Consider the following 14,201-nt stretch of genomic DNA (forward strand, 5'->3'; position numbering starts at 1 on the left):
TGGAGCTGGAAGCAGGAAGGGGCGGCAGGAAGGCAGCCTACGGGGAGAAGATCGTGCTTCCCCAGGACCTTAGAAAAAACAAGGGAAAAGCTGGGAGGATGAGTCTACAGAGAGAGGGAGGAAGGGGGCCCCACTTTGGCCACCCAGCTGCACCCTAGTATTTGGGTCCTCAGCCTCTGTGGTGTCCAGCAACCAGCTGTGGAGTCTCAGTGTTCTCTTGGTTGGGGAAGACCCCTGCGAGAGCTTAGGAGAGTCCTGCTGATATGAGTGGGCTGTGCCCTGACTGGCCAGTTCCCACCTCTCTGAGCTGAACGCTGTTGCTGTGACAGGATCATGCAAGAAGCCAGTCCTGGGTATGCTGAGCATGACATGCCCTTTGCCGGGTGCTGAGCAGTGGGAGTATAAATAAGAAAGGGGAGAGGCTGTGCTCAGGAGGGGCTCAGGAGGAAATCGTGTGTCAACACAGGTGCAGCTGAAGTCCAATCTGCTCTGCAAATCCCACCCTGGAGCAGAGCTGCCAAGGCTGCCTGCACCCTAGGAATTGCCAAAGGCCTGCTCTGAGCTCAGAGCCTGTGGGAAAAGTCAGTAAGGTTTTATTAGGAGGTGGATTTGTAGACCTGGGATAGGTAGGCAGGAACCCCTGAGACTAAGAGGCCTAGTTCCCTGGGAGCTTTCAGAGCTAAGCTTCAAAGCCTCCTTCTCAGTCCCTGCTCTCTGGTAATTCCTTGCTGCAGGGTATGTGTGTGGCTGGGAACAGGTCAAGTTTAATTATTAATCATCTGGCTGGCCTAATCAATCTAGACCAAAATCTCTCTCTTCCAGGGCTATGAAATTCCTACTCACTGACCCAAGTCTCCCAGTGCTTTTTAGACATGAAGAGAGGAAGGTGCCAGGAGCCTCCCTGCAGCCCTTGGGTCTTTGGAGGCATTGATTAGGTGTGGGCATCAGGCATGCAGGCAGGCGTGGTTTGCAAAGTGCAGGGTGAACCAAGGCCATCCACCCAGTGTTGACAGAACTGTCATAAACCCTGCTTTGTTCTCAGCTTTGCCTGGGAAGGTCCTGGAGAACTGGGTGGACCTGGCTAGGTGGAGGTGCAGAGTGAGGACAGACAGGTTTGGGGAGGAGATGCCCCTGGGGACAGAAAGAGATGCGGCCTACATAGGAGGCCTGGCTCTGTGGCTATAGAAGAAGCCAGCTGTTAAAAGGCCAAGCTTTGGGCAACGTAAGCAGGGCTCTATTATCCACTGTCAGAGCCAACTGCCAGCCCTAGGAGAGGGGGACCAGGGAAGGGAAGGATGGCAGGGGAAGGGAAGGTGGTGGGTGGGTAGGGTGCTCCCTGGCACTGCTCCAAGAACCCACCCTTCTCCTATGAGCCAGCCAGCTGTGCCAGTCCTCATGGTACCTGGGCAGAGTATGACTGGGCAGAGACTTAGGACTCAGGCTCTCTGTTGCTCCAGCAAGTCCCAGAGGTGAGCAAGGGATAACTTAGTCCTTCAACTAACATTCACTGGTATCTGCTCTGTGGTGGGAATACCAGTGTGCACAGGGGAAGCAGGATACACTTCTTACCCTTGGAGACTCAATGACTACTGCAGAGGCAAATCTAGAAACAGGTAACAAGGCAACATGATAAGGGCTATAAAAGAGGGGCCTCTTGGGAGGCCAAGGCAGGTGGATCATGAGGTCAGGAGATTGAGACCATCCTGGCTAACACGGTGAAACCCCATCTCTACTAAAACTACAAAAAATTAGCCGGGCATGGTGGCAGGCGCCTGTAGTCCCAGCTACTCGGGAGGCTGGGGCAGGAGAATGGCGTGAAGCCGGGAGGCGGAGCTTGCAGTGAGCTGAGATCGCACCACCGCACGCCAGCCTGGGAGACAGAGCGAGACTCCGTCTCAAAAAAAAAAAAAAAAAAAAAGAGGGGCCTCTGTGGGTGTCTGGGCTAGGGGTACAAGGTGTTCTGGGACACAGTGGGGTCCAGTAATACCTGCAGGGAGGTCAGAGAAGCCAAGGAAGGCTTCGTAAAGAAGATAACACCTAAGTAGAATGTTAAAAAAAAAAAAAAAGTCATAGTTTCCAGGTAGACAGAAAGGGCCAAAAGGTATTCCCAGCAGTGGGAAAACCATGTGCAAAATCAAGGAGCTGGAAGGGGGCTATTTGGGAACCCCTGAGGCACTGAGCATGGCTGAACCACAAATGGAGGCTGTGGGGGTGAGAAGGTGAGTGGAGAGGAGGTGGAGTTAAGTAGTGTCGGTAGAGGGCCAAGCTAAGGCATATGAGGAGCACAGGAGGCAAAAACCACAGAGACCGGGCTGGCCGACCCCAAGCAAGCCTGCCTCATGGGTTGACTCCTCTGCTGGGGGTGGGAGGATGGTAACAAGGACCGTAACTCCCCACAGGCCCATGTGGGACAGTTCGGGTAGAGAAGCAAGTCTCCATTCCTATCTTATTGTGATTGACAGCAAGTCTCCACTCCTATCTTATTTTCTCCTTCAAAACCTCTGGCACGCACAAGGCACACATCAAATGCACAGACGGGAAAACTGAAGCAACAGAAGGTAAACATTTGTCTACATCTCAGAATGAGTTCATTGTAGATTTGACCCAGGAACTCAAGGTCCTAATTCCCAGCATGGAAATCTGTCCCTGAGCCAGCAAGCTCTCTTCTTCCTAGGCTTGTATACAGTGATGGTGAGAGATCTCATAGGCAAACGGGGCACACCTTTTGCACCCCTCCTCCCTAGGCCGCTCCTTATCAGACAGATATGAAGGGCAGTTCCCAAACTCTGCCAGAGGGAGTCAGCACTTCCCAGTCAGGCTGGGTTCCCTCCTGGCTGTGGTCATCCCTTTGGGGTAACCCCGAAGAATAAATGCTGGAGAGGTTTATTTCCCCCCAACAATCCAGACAGCAGGGGCCCCACCCTAGAGCTCTCTAATGTTGGGTGGGTATGGCAGGGCAGTCAGGTAGTAGAGATGATGGTGACCTCCTCCTTGGCCTGTGAACACTGGTTCCTGGAAGTTCAGCCACTTAACAGAGATATTTAAAAAACAGAGCTTGAAAATAAGCCCAAACAAAAATTCATGAACTCCAGCCAGCATACTCACTCTCAGGTGGGTTGGGCTGGTGTGAGCAAGGATCAGGCCTTCGGGCACTGGGAGGTGTTGCCCTGACAACAGGAACTACTTCACACAGACCAGGAGCCATCCCAATGTCCCCTCCAAAGGGACTCCCACTATGCTCTTCTCCAGTGTTGGGCTGTGAGCTCCCTAAGGATTTTTCCAACACCTCTCAGTACCTCTGTACCATCCCTCAGGAGAATTATTCCAGAATACAGAGTCAGGTAGAACAATCTCCCCAGATAACCTGGAATGCTCTCTCCAGCCTAAGGACAGAGCATGTTTTGTTGTTTTTTTTTCCTTTCTGCCTTGGCTCCCAGGAGGCTTCCAGTCACATCTCTTGCTGTATGAGCCCTTACAGACCATATATTTGCTGCCTCCAACTTTCTTCAATCCTTGTTTATAACTTTTTTGTTGTCTTAATGAGTGCATCATCTCAACTCCATGTTGGAAACAGGTGTCAGGCAAATCAACAATTAAGTTTCACTCAGGAAGGAGAGGTCACAAGTGCAATGTGGCTAGCATTTTGGGGCTGTGGGAAATCCCCTTTTGATCACTCCTCTTTGTCCCCAAGTCCCCTGAGAGCAGAAAGCAAGACACTTCTCTTTCTTCTCCTCCCTGAAACAGGAGGAACTTGAAAAGCTCCTGGGGCCCTCCTTCCTCTCTTGCCCTCAGACTCAGCTCCCCTGGCAAATTCTCCCAAGTGAGAAGAAGGAAGAAACAGTATTTATTTGGGTACAGTGCTGTGGGTGGAGGCCTTTCTTTATCTACTTTCTAGGGAGGAGAGGTACTGGAGAAATCAGTTTCTGGAATTTAACAATCAGGAATTCAGTCATAGGCAACTGAAGTATTGCTAAATTAGACTTTCTAATTCATCCAAGCAGCTCTGGGTAGACCCAGAGTCTAGAGGCTTTAGGGAGATGCAGGAACAGGAGGTAGGCAGTGGAGAATAGTGGCTAAGAGTGTGGTTTGACAGTCATGTGGACCTGGGTTTGAATCCCAACTCTGCCACTTATTGGTCGTCTGACCCTTGACAAACCACTTTGTCCCTCAGAGCCTCATTTTCCATCTATGAAATGGGGAGAATAACAGCACCTGCTTCTCCAGTTGTGAAGAAGTCAAGAGAGAGTGCACCTATGGAGTACACTGAGTGTGCCATGCACGGGGACTCAGGAATCAGCAGGGCTGAGCTGACAGTAGTAGTGGCTCATGGAAGAGGGAGAGAAAGTGTGTGTGACCCCAGAGTTCCTCGCTGACAGTGACGGCTCTGGGCAGTGGCCCTGTTCCTTGTCTCTCCTCTGAGAAAGGATTGCTGACTCCACACAGCTCTCTGTCCTCAGCGGCAGGAATTCCATCAGAGCTCAAGGAGCCGTTTAATAACCACAACACTTCTAGCCATTAACAAAGATAAAGAGAGCACTGGAAAATTGACTTGTGCCTAAGCACAGTAAGTACGAACCCAACTAAAAATCATAACACATGCTCCCAAACCCAGTTTGATGACTGTGACACGCTCCCACCCCCATCCTTCGCCGGCTCCCCCACCCACCAGCTGCCACCAGCCCCTTCTGCCATGGCCATGCTGGTCTCCTTTTCTCTGCCTCCTACTGTCCAGCCTTTTTCACACTAGAGCGTCCCTACCTTGAATGGTCTCCATTCATATCTCTCCTGACCTACCACCCAGTAAAATAAATGCCGCTTCTATTCTAGGAGCTGCTGGGTGCTTCTATTCTAGGAGCTACTGGGGAAGTCCCTGGTTGACATCTAGGGCAGTGTTACTCTAAGTGTGATCGGTGATCTGCACCTGCATTGAATTACCCCCCAGGCTTGCTGATGCAAATGCCTGGGTCCTCCTCATAACCTAGTGAGTCAGAATCTCCATGGGAGGGGCCAGGAATCTGCATTTTTAGCAAGCTCACCAGGTGCAACTGATGCACCTGAAGCATGAGAATCCATGATTTCTCTTGAGTCCCTTGCTGAATGCCAGAGTCCAGCTAGGACTAGACCTGGAAAATTCACAAGATAATGTAATTGAAATATCGTAATCTCTCCAAGTAACCCCAGCAAAACTACTCAGAGGATCTGGATTCTAGTCTTGTCCCTATACCAATAAGCTGTGTTGCCTCAAACAAGTCATGTCTCTTCTCTGGGCCTGTTTTCTCACTTATAAAAGCAGAGACTTGGAGGTCTCTCGGGCCATCCTCCTCTAACATGCTTGGAATGTCACTCAGGATAGGCACCCTTGTAGGATCGTCATGGTGAGAAAAGAGAATGGGGAGTCTACAGGGTTGAGCCCAGATAGATGTCCAACCACTGCCTAAGAGGGCAGTTAACAGTTGCTGTTGCCAGGTTCGGTGGTTCATGCCTGTAATCCCAACATTTTGGGAGGCTGAGGTAGGCAGATTGCTTGAGCCCAGGAGTTTGAATCCAAGTTAGTATCCAAGTGCCCTGACCTAGTAAGGCATTATAAGGAGTGAACCCAGTGTCTAGGCTGTGGCAGAGTCAGGCAGGGGCAGCCTAGAGTTGATCCCTGGGGATAGGTGTGATACAGGGAGTACGTCTGAGTAGCAGTGGTCCAGCCCGGTGGACTGGCTCAGAATCAGGCTCTAGGGCCCACAGAGATATCAGAGAGCAAATGGGAACACCTGGGCTTGGGGGAAACAACTGCAACTTGAGGGAAGGGGGTGTCCCTGGCTGGGTATCTGCATTGCACAACTCCAGGGGGTGCCATCCTATAGGATACAATGTGGACGCCCTCTCTAGAGTTGTGCCACGTAGAACAACAAGCTAGGACTAGGCACCAGGGGTACCCCCAAGCATCCTGGATCCTGAACTTAGGGCAGCAGAACCAGTCTAAGCCCATTCACTGCTTTGACCATCTGGGACATAGATAGCAGTTGCAGAAAAGGAGGTTTCCCTACCCCTCCTGGTTGGAAACTGGAGGCCTGAGCTTGGTCCAAGGATGACCACAGGAGATGGGGGTGGGGTGCAGACAGCAACAGGTTCAGCAGGAACTTTCCTCAGACCTGCAATCTGCTCCCAGGAATTGCAGGCGGCCCCCTCACTTTGCCCTCTGGGTCCAGGCTGCCCAGCCCCTCCCTGTTGACTCAGGAGCACTGCCAACAAAAGGGAAGGGCCCAGAGAAGGTTCCGGGCCATTCAAAGGACTGGCCAACCGGTCCCAGAAGACTGGCATTGTTTTGCTAGAATAAACGGTTGAGAAACAACTTAAGAACTCCTGAAATTTGGAGGGCTGCTGTCCAGATTGCAAAAACAAACAAGATTTGGTGACCTGTAGCACACCAAGTGCTTCCACCAGCAATTATCTTAACCCTGAAACAACCCTGGGAGGCGATTCACATTCTTTTTTGTTTTTTGAGACGGTGTCTCGCTCTGTCACCCAGGTTGGAGTGCGGTGGCGCGATCCTGGCTCACTGCAACCTCCGCCTACTGGGTTCAAGCCCTTCTCCTGCCTCAGCCTCCTGAGTAGCTGGGACTACAGACGCACACCACCACGCCCGGCTAATGTTTGTATTTTTAGTAGAGACAGGTTTTCACCATGTTGGCCAGAATGGTCTTGATCTCCTGACCTCATGATCCACCCACCTCGGCCTCCCAAAGTGCTGGGAGCCACCACACCCAGAGCGATTAATATTCTTATCTTCTTTTACACCCAAGGAAGCGGACCTTAGGAAGTCATGGGCTAACAGCGGCAGGGCCAGCCCTCTGCTTGGGCCTGCTATTTCCACTGCAGCACTGACCACCAGATGTTCATCTTCAGAGGGGATGGAACTGCCAGAAATGGCCTAACCCTGGTGCAGGACACTGGGTAGCAAAGCTAGGAGTTTATAAGAGGTCAAGAAACGTTCGTATCTGAGCCTTCAAAAGGACAGCAGCCCCCACCTAGTCAGACTCATCCTCCAAAGATCACCCCTGAGAATCTCTGTTTCTCTCTAGTAGCCTAACTGGAGCCCTAAGAAAACCTGTTTTGTCCTCTCTGTTCAACCCTTGAATATAATTCATAATTCGAAGGGACCAAATCTCAGCCTTTCTGCTTGGTGAGCCTTCCCCAGCCAAATGCCAGGGACCCCTGCATGACCCGGAGTCACTCACTCACAGCTTTCAAATTCTCTTTATTAAAAATCTTTTCTTTTCTCTTTTGTAAAAACAAACACTTTGCAGTCAGTTATACAGATCAGGAAAAGTCGTGACAATTTATAGGACACTCAACAAATTTCAATACTTTACAAGTTCAAACTTAACTTAGTGTTTTTGTTTTTCTCATAAATTCAAAAAACAAACTCTGGTCCAGTTCAAGTATAATCTAATTATCTAACAGGTCACAGCCTCGGACTGTCCAAGAATGGGAAACCCTGATACTAATGGCTGCTGCTCACACCATCAAATTTTCCAAATTCTTTGGGGATACTGTCTAGATAGATGCTATTTTGGGTGTTAACAATGAAAAGAAAATTATACAGGCCTTTTGTTATATTAACCTGGGGTAAATATGAATCTGTTGCTCAAGGTAGCAATTGCTCTTCAGCATCCTTTTCTGGGAGACACTTTGAAATGGCTGACAAAACACTGAAAAAAAGCTTTAAAAAATAAATCAATATTTTCCTGGTTGCCTTTAATACTGCATTGTGTGTGGCACACATAGGAATAAAAAGTGCAAATCATAGGGTCGGTGAAGGACCATGCCAATGGAATTGTATAAAAATAAATAAAATAAATACATATGTACACACAAGTATGGACTCTTAGATGATTTTAAACTGAAGGTTCTGATTGAATGCAGATAGCGCCTTATCTCTCTCCCTCCTGGGGGCCCTCCCTAGCTTTCTAATATGAAGGCCAGTCTATCACATGGGAGCCATAACACTACACGACCATCTGGATTTCCATGGAAATGCTGCTGGGGATGGGGGGTGGGGGAAGGCAGGGGTGGAGCAGAATGAGCTGGTGAAGTCTGCTCCCACTTTGCTAGGGGATCAAGTGTCCAGTCTCTCTGATAATATACAGTTCTAGCCTCTGATAAAAATTGTACGCTATTTCCAGCAAAGTTCAGCAAGAAGGCCAAAGAACTGCCCCCAGAATTCCCTTCAGTGGGAAGAAAGACACACAAGATCAAAGGTTTTCTGAGAAATGAAGGAAGCAGAGCTGGTGTCCAGAATGCCAGGTTCAAACCTGTGGAGTTGGCCAGGGGAACAATCTGGGCTGAGCCATGATCTTCAGACTTTATTTGAGATACCAACTTTTCAGCAGCCCCCATATGGTCTTCTCAAAAGATAAAATTACAACAAATTTACTTTAAAGATCTTAGTTGGCTTTTATTTTTGATTCTAGAATTGAGCAACACGTCATTCTATAAAATAGAATGAGTGTTCCCAGGAGCTGAGCGGAGGAGGTTGGCTTATAGACAGAAAAGGGCTGAGGAAAGCAGACACAAAGAACAAAAACCAGCCTGGTCATCTCAAAGTTGCTTTCCTTATAAAGGTGAAAACCAAGGACACTTCTTCATCATGCTGGTTAAAACTGGCCTGTTTGGTGATTTGGCTATTCTCTTTCTCTCTCTCTCCTGATTTCTTGGAAGACAGAACTTTAACATGAGTGACTCCCTTTTGTTTTGGTCTGTTGGGCCTAGTGCAGGAGCTCAGTTCAAACCAACAGCCTCCTATAAATTTTATTTAATAGTCTGATGATGATGATGAGTTCAGGTTTCTTGCTTCTTCCAACCTCTCCGCATCACACCTGTTCGAGCTGGTCTGCTTTCACCTGGTGCTTGCCTTAACTGTTCTCTCTCACCAGCTCCCATTGTCCCTTGCCAATGACTGCATGCTTTCAGGTTTACACTGATCATTTTATGTTCTTCATTTGTTCCCTTTGTATGCCTCAGTTACCTGATATAAAATGTCACCTTGAACTAATCTCTCTGCCCTTCCTCTATTAGTACAGAGGACAGAATGTGCAGTATGATCTCACATGCCATAAAAAGGAAAATGAAAATAAAACAAAACAAAACCCTACACAGTCCCTTCTCAGTCTGCCTGCCCCAGGTCAGGAATGAAACAACAGGAACTGCCTAGGGGAGAGTGACCTGTCTTCCTTGTTTTATTTTTCCTGGGCTAAGCTATGAAGGGTGCTTTCAGGAGAGTATCTCAGTTCATGAAAACAGCTCCAGGCCCCCTTCTTACCTGCCCGAGGGCCTCTCTACGGCTGTGGCCGAGCCTCATTTCCCCCAGCACATTTATCCCATACCCTTTCAATGGAATATCAGACTAGAGACCCCACAGCCTGAAGGTACCCACCCTCCAGTACTAGAAAGAGCAGTGGGAATCAGGACTTTTCATAACACTTTGGTATCAAAGTCTGCACAGGCAGTCAAACCCAAGGAGCCCTCAACTATCTGCCCAGCTGGAAAGGGTCCACCTACAGACACCCAGCAAACTTCAATGCCACTCTTTGGCTCTGCAGCCTTCTCTTTCCTTAGCTTCTCCCCCAACTGGGGGGCCATTTAAAAACCATCCCATAGTGAGGAGGTTGTACCCCAGAGTGCAGGCACCACGGCTGAGTGAAGGACAGATGATGTTTCCTTGACTTAAAAAAGCTCATTTAACCCCCAAAACAACTCTGTTTTCCACAGCCTGGAACTGTGTCTCAAGCCAATGCTACGCATTGCAGACAGGCCAGCATTCCACCTAAACCCACGCCAACTGCTGCTTTAGCTGAAGGAAGAGGCTTCTGTTTTTATTTTTAATTATAGTGAATTTGTACCAAATTCATTGTCCAGAATAGAACAAACCCTGACATCTCCTGAAATCAAGAGGAGGGAAATAAGTTTGGAGGAAACTTATCAGAGCTTCCACAATGAAGGGCTCTTTTCATCTTCTCTAAAATTCATTTTATTTTACTTTAAGGCATAAGTCTGGCAGACTTCTAGAAGAACTGAGAGGATGAAAGAGTTATTAAAAACAGGGGCTTTTCAAAAGGGTGGCCCAGCTGGAGGAAGAGGTTAATGAAGTCCCTCCCAGCTCTACCAACAGATTGTCCGTGATGTCCCCTCACCGGGACTGCAGACCCGACTCAGCTCCCCAATGCAGGGGATACACGGGACACCAGAGATACTGCTATAGACTCACTGCAGGGGTTCGCCTGACCCAGGAGTTTCCATTAAACCTTTTCCTTGCGTGACTCAGCCAGGCCTGACGTATTAGATCCTATCAAGAATTTAAAACACTGTGAAAATCCCTGAGAAGTTGGGTTTTGTGAAAAAGAAATGATTCTTGGCACAGAAGGAGAGAGGGGGAGAGAGAACAGGAGGAAAAGAGAGAAAAACAAATTGAAAGATGGTTTGAGAGAAACAAGAGTCAACAGGGAGAGAGTTGGTGACCCTCAGTGGGCTGGACACACCTGGGTGACTTGGCTCCTGGAGACATTTCAGAGGCATTTCACTGAGTCTCTGGGAACAAACGCAAGCAACGTGCCCTGCTTGGTTTTCCTTCCTCTCAGGCTTTAGTCCTGTCCCCAGAATCAGGAAGGCCCCGCTTCAGCAAGCTCTCCTTTCCAACCTTATAGCAGCAGCAGAAGCAGAAGCATCAGAGCTTTTTCCTTTCGAAGCGCGGCACGATTCCACTGTCCTCCGGCCTCCGGCTACCTGCCCCCTCCGTCTCCTTGAGGCCCTCCTCGGCCAGCTGGGACAAATATTTCTGTGGAAAGAAGAGAGGAAGTGGAGGAAGGGGCACATTAGTAGGGATCTAGAAGGAGAGGAGAGGAGGGGACATGCCTCAGTCATCCCTCTCCTGGCATCTGTGCCCAGCTGTGGGGGTTACCCTCTTCCTGGTTCACAGATCCCCCCTGGGGCTACAGAACTTATGCTAAGTACCTCATTATGTTAGCTGACAAGTAATACATGTCTCCTGTAGAAAAAGTAGAAAGTATAGGCCGGGCGCGGGTGGCTCACACCTGTAATCCCAGCACTTTGGCAGGCCAAGGCGGGTGGATCACCTGAGGTCGGGAGTTGAGACCAGCCTGACCAACATGGAGAAACCCCATCTCTACTAAAAACACAAAAAATTAGCTGGGTGTGGTGGCGGGTGCCTGTAATCCCAGCTACTCAGGAGGCTGAGGCAGGAGAATCACTTGAACCTGGGAAGCGGAGGTTGCTGTGAACCGAGATCGTGCCACTGCACTGCAGCCTGGGTAACTAGAGCAAAACTCTGTCTAAAAAAAAAAAAAAGAAAAGAAAAAAGAAAAGAAGAGAAAGAAAAAAGAAAGAAAGAAAGAAGAAAGAAAGAGAGAGTAGAAAGTAGAGCTATAATAGCAAACACTTCCAAAGCCCTTATCTAGTGTCAAGTGCTGTTCTAACTGCTTGACTTAAATAAGCTCATTTAACTCCCAAAACAACTCTGTTTTCCAGAAACAGCCCAAGCTCTAGGCAACATATCTATGCCTAAAAGGCAGAGGGAGGGCAGCTGGAAGGCAGGGTAAATGAGTGCTGGCCTATGGCAGCTGTGCAAAACAGCACCACGGCCTGACATCTGAGACTCTTAACAACCTGTTTCCTGTCAGGGCAGGCTAGTGGGTGGGGAGCCTTGGAGGTCTTTTGATGAATTTAAAAATGGGCCTGTCTGTTCTATCCTTGAGGGCTGCCTCTGCATGACCCCAGAACACACTCACTGCTATACTGGCCTCGGCCCAACACTGTGAGCCAGGTCGGGCCTTTCTTGGGCTATCTGGAGTCAACACAGTGAGGCAGACTTGGACAGGTTTGAGGCCCCAGCTGGGGTTCTCTGACAGGGCAGCAAGGAAAAGGCAAAGAGCACTAGATTAGGCGACAGAAGGGTGCAGACCAGTACAGTGGTTATGTGTGTGCACTTTGAAGTCAGATGACCTGAGTTCAAATCCTAGCCCTCAGGAGGCAAGTTACCAAATATCTCTGACATCTGTGAAGGGAGGGGAATAACAGTAACTACCGCATAAGGTTGCTGTGAAGTTGAAGTGAGGCAACACAAGGCATTCAGCACAGCGTTTGACACAGAATAAACAGTCATGTGGGCTTTTCTTATTAGCACAGCACCGGCCACATGAGTTGGAGAAAGCCACGCCTCTTCTCCCAGCCTCAGACTACTAATCTATTCAATGGGAGGAACAGTGTTGCCCTCACCCTCCCTTCTGGGATGGTTTGAGGGTCAGATGACAGGGTGTGTGTGAGATGACCAGGTCTGCCTGCTCTCTCCATAGAAGAGACTACAGTTGGCTTCCAGAAATGGGTGCAGCCTGACTGGGAGAAGAGCAAACGGTGAATGGCAGTAGGCAAAGCTGCTGATGGAGGGCCTGGGTTCTCCTCTGCCTTGGAGAGGAGAACAAGAGGAAAAGAGAGAAAAACAAATTGAAAGATGGTTTGAGAGAAACAGGAGTCAACAGGGAGAGAGTTGGTGACCCTCAGTGGGCTGGACACACCTGGGTGACTTGGCTCAGGGAGGGTAAACCGTGTGCTGAGGAAGGCAAGTGAATGAGCATCCAGTACGTGGACACGTTCCGCTCCAGGGCCTGGAGCCAAGCAGGTATCTAGTTTTCCTATTGAGCGCCGGCTCCACCTGTTGTTCTGAATCACTCTGGGTGGGTTCTTGCAGAGCCGTGACCAGCCGTGGGGCACAGCACAGGCTGCTCAGAGAGAACGGAGACTCCTTCAACCTGCTTCCTGCCTTTAGGGGCAATCTCTGGTCGTCAACTCAAGGCCTCTCAGTTGTGTTAAGTTTAAAAGTTGCCTGATTTAAGTGTCAGTCATCACCTGCTGCTTGGGGTGGGGGGAGACTGTGTGGACAGAGGCATTCTGTCAAAGCCACTGACAGAAATCCTACCTGGGAAGCCTGTGGTGGAAACTCCCAGCTCCCCAGCCGGTGCACCAGGTAAAGCTGCACTGCTGTTGGCTGGCACGAGGGGCTTAGCCAGGGTCTACCCCAATGCACCTGAGAACCACAAGAATGGCTCTGGCCTGCTGCGGGGAGGGGAATCTGCCTGGGGGCGTGGCCCAGAGGCTCAGAACACAGTGCAGTCCACTGCCCTGGGAAACATACAAGAATTAGAATTAGAGGCCCTGGCAAGTCTGAACTCTTCCTAACTTCCAAGGTGACCTTGAACTGTGTGGCCCCCTGAAGGGCTGCACAATACCACTGCAAATGCTGGATGAGAGAAAAGGTTCTCACCCCAACATAGCAGAGCCTGACATAAGGATGGTCTACAATACAGACTCTCAGGCCCAGCCCTAGAGAAAACAGGTGTAGGGTGAGATCCGGGAAGCTGCATTTCTTTCTTTCTTTTTTTTTTTTTTTTTGAGACAGGCTCGCTCTGTTGCCCAGGTGGGAGTGCAGTGGCGCAATCTCAGCTTACCGCAAGCTCCACCTCCCAGGTTCAAGTGATTCTTCTACCTCAGCCTCCTGAGTAGCTTGGATTACAGACACATGCCACCATGCCCAGCTAATTTTTGTATCTTTAGTAGAGACGGAGTTTCACAATGTTGGTCAGGCTGGTCTCGAACTCCTGACCTCGTGATTCATCCACCTCGGCCTCCCAAAGTGCTGGGATTATGGCGTGAGCCACCGTGCCTGGCCCAGAAAGCTGTATTTCAAAAAGATGCCAGCTGGTACAAAGATGGTTTGGGAAAATCAGGACCAGATGATTTCCAAGACCTCTTCCATCCTTGCCATTATGTAGGTTTCATCTTGTCGGGAAAAGGGATGATTATGTCTTCAAGCTAGATGACTTCCCTCAATTAGCTTTGTGGGACCCAGTCTGACCCTCCTGCTCTGGCCAAGTCAGGCCTTTCTTGCCTTGCCCCTGGAGAGGCCTAGCCCTGGGCCACAGACCCTGTGGCTGCCTCAGTCACAGAGCAGCTGCTCTCCAGAGGGAAATCAAAAGGCTTAAATGACCTGAGTTTGGGCATAGCCTATGAGAGTCCTCTGCAGATGGTGACCCAGGCCATGACATTCTGGGTCTCAGTTTCCAAGACAAGTATAGTAGAGTGAAAAGACGAAAGTGATTCTGAATCAGGCGATTTGATCCTAGGCCCAGTAACTCACTATC

At 49.5% G+C, this 14,201-nt stretch overlaps 1 protein-coding gene across 2 annotated transcripts in view; it reads right to left on the bottom strand.

Annotated features, from left to right (window-relative positions):
* Positions 1 to 7,232: 7,232 nt before the first annotated feature.
* The window catches only part of RBM20 (RNA binding motif protein 20), a 194,527-nt gene continuing 187,558 nt past the window's right edge, over positions 7,233 to 14,201 (bottom strand). For both annotated transcript variants that reach the window (XM_033182982.1, XM_033182990.1), the window contains exon 14: positions 7,233 to 10,825. In XM_033182982.1, the coding sequence (XP_033038873.1) occupies positions 10,715 to 10,825 (111 nt within the window). In that variant the 3' untranslated portion in view covers positions 7,233 to 10,714. The remainder of the gene's footprint in view (positions 10,826 to 14,201) is intronic.

The sequence above is a fragment of the Trachypithecus francoisi genome, unplaced genomic scaffold, assembly GCF_009764315.1.
Source record: "Trachypithecus francoisi isolate TF-2019V2 unplaced genomic scaffold, Tfra_2.0 Contig01579, whole genome shotgun sequence".
Taxonomy (NCBI): domain Eukaryota; kingdom Metazoa; phylum Chordata; class Mammalia; order Primates; family Cercopithecidae; genus Trachypithecus; species Trachypithecus francoisi.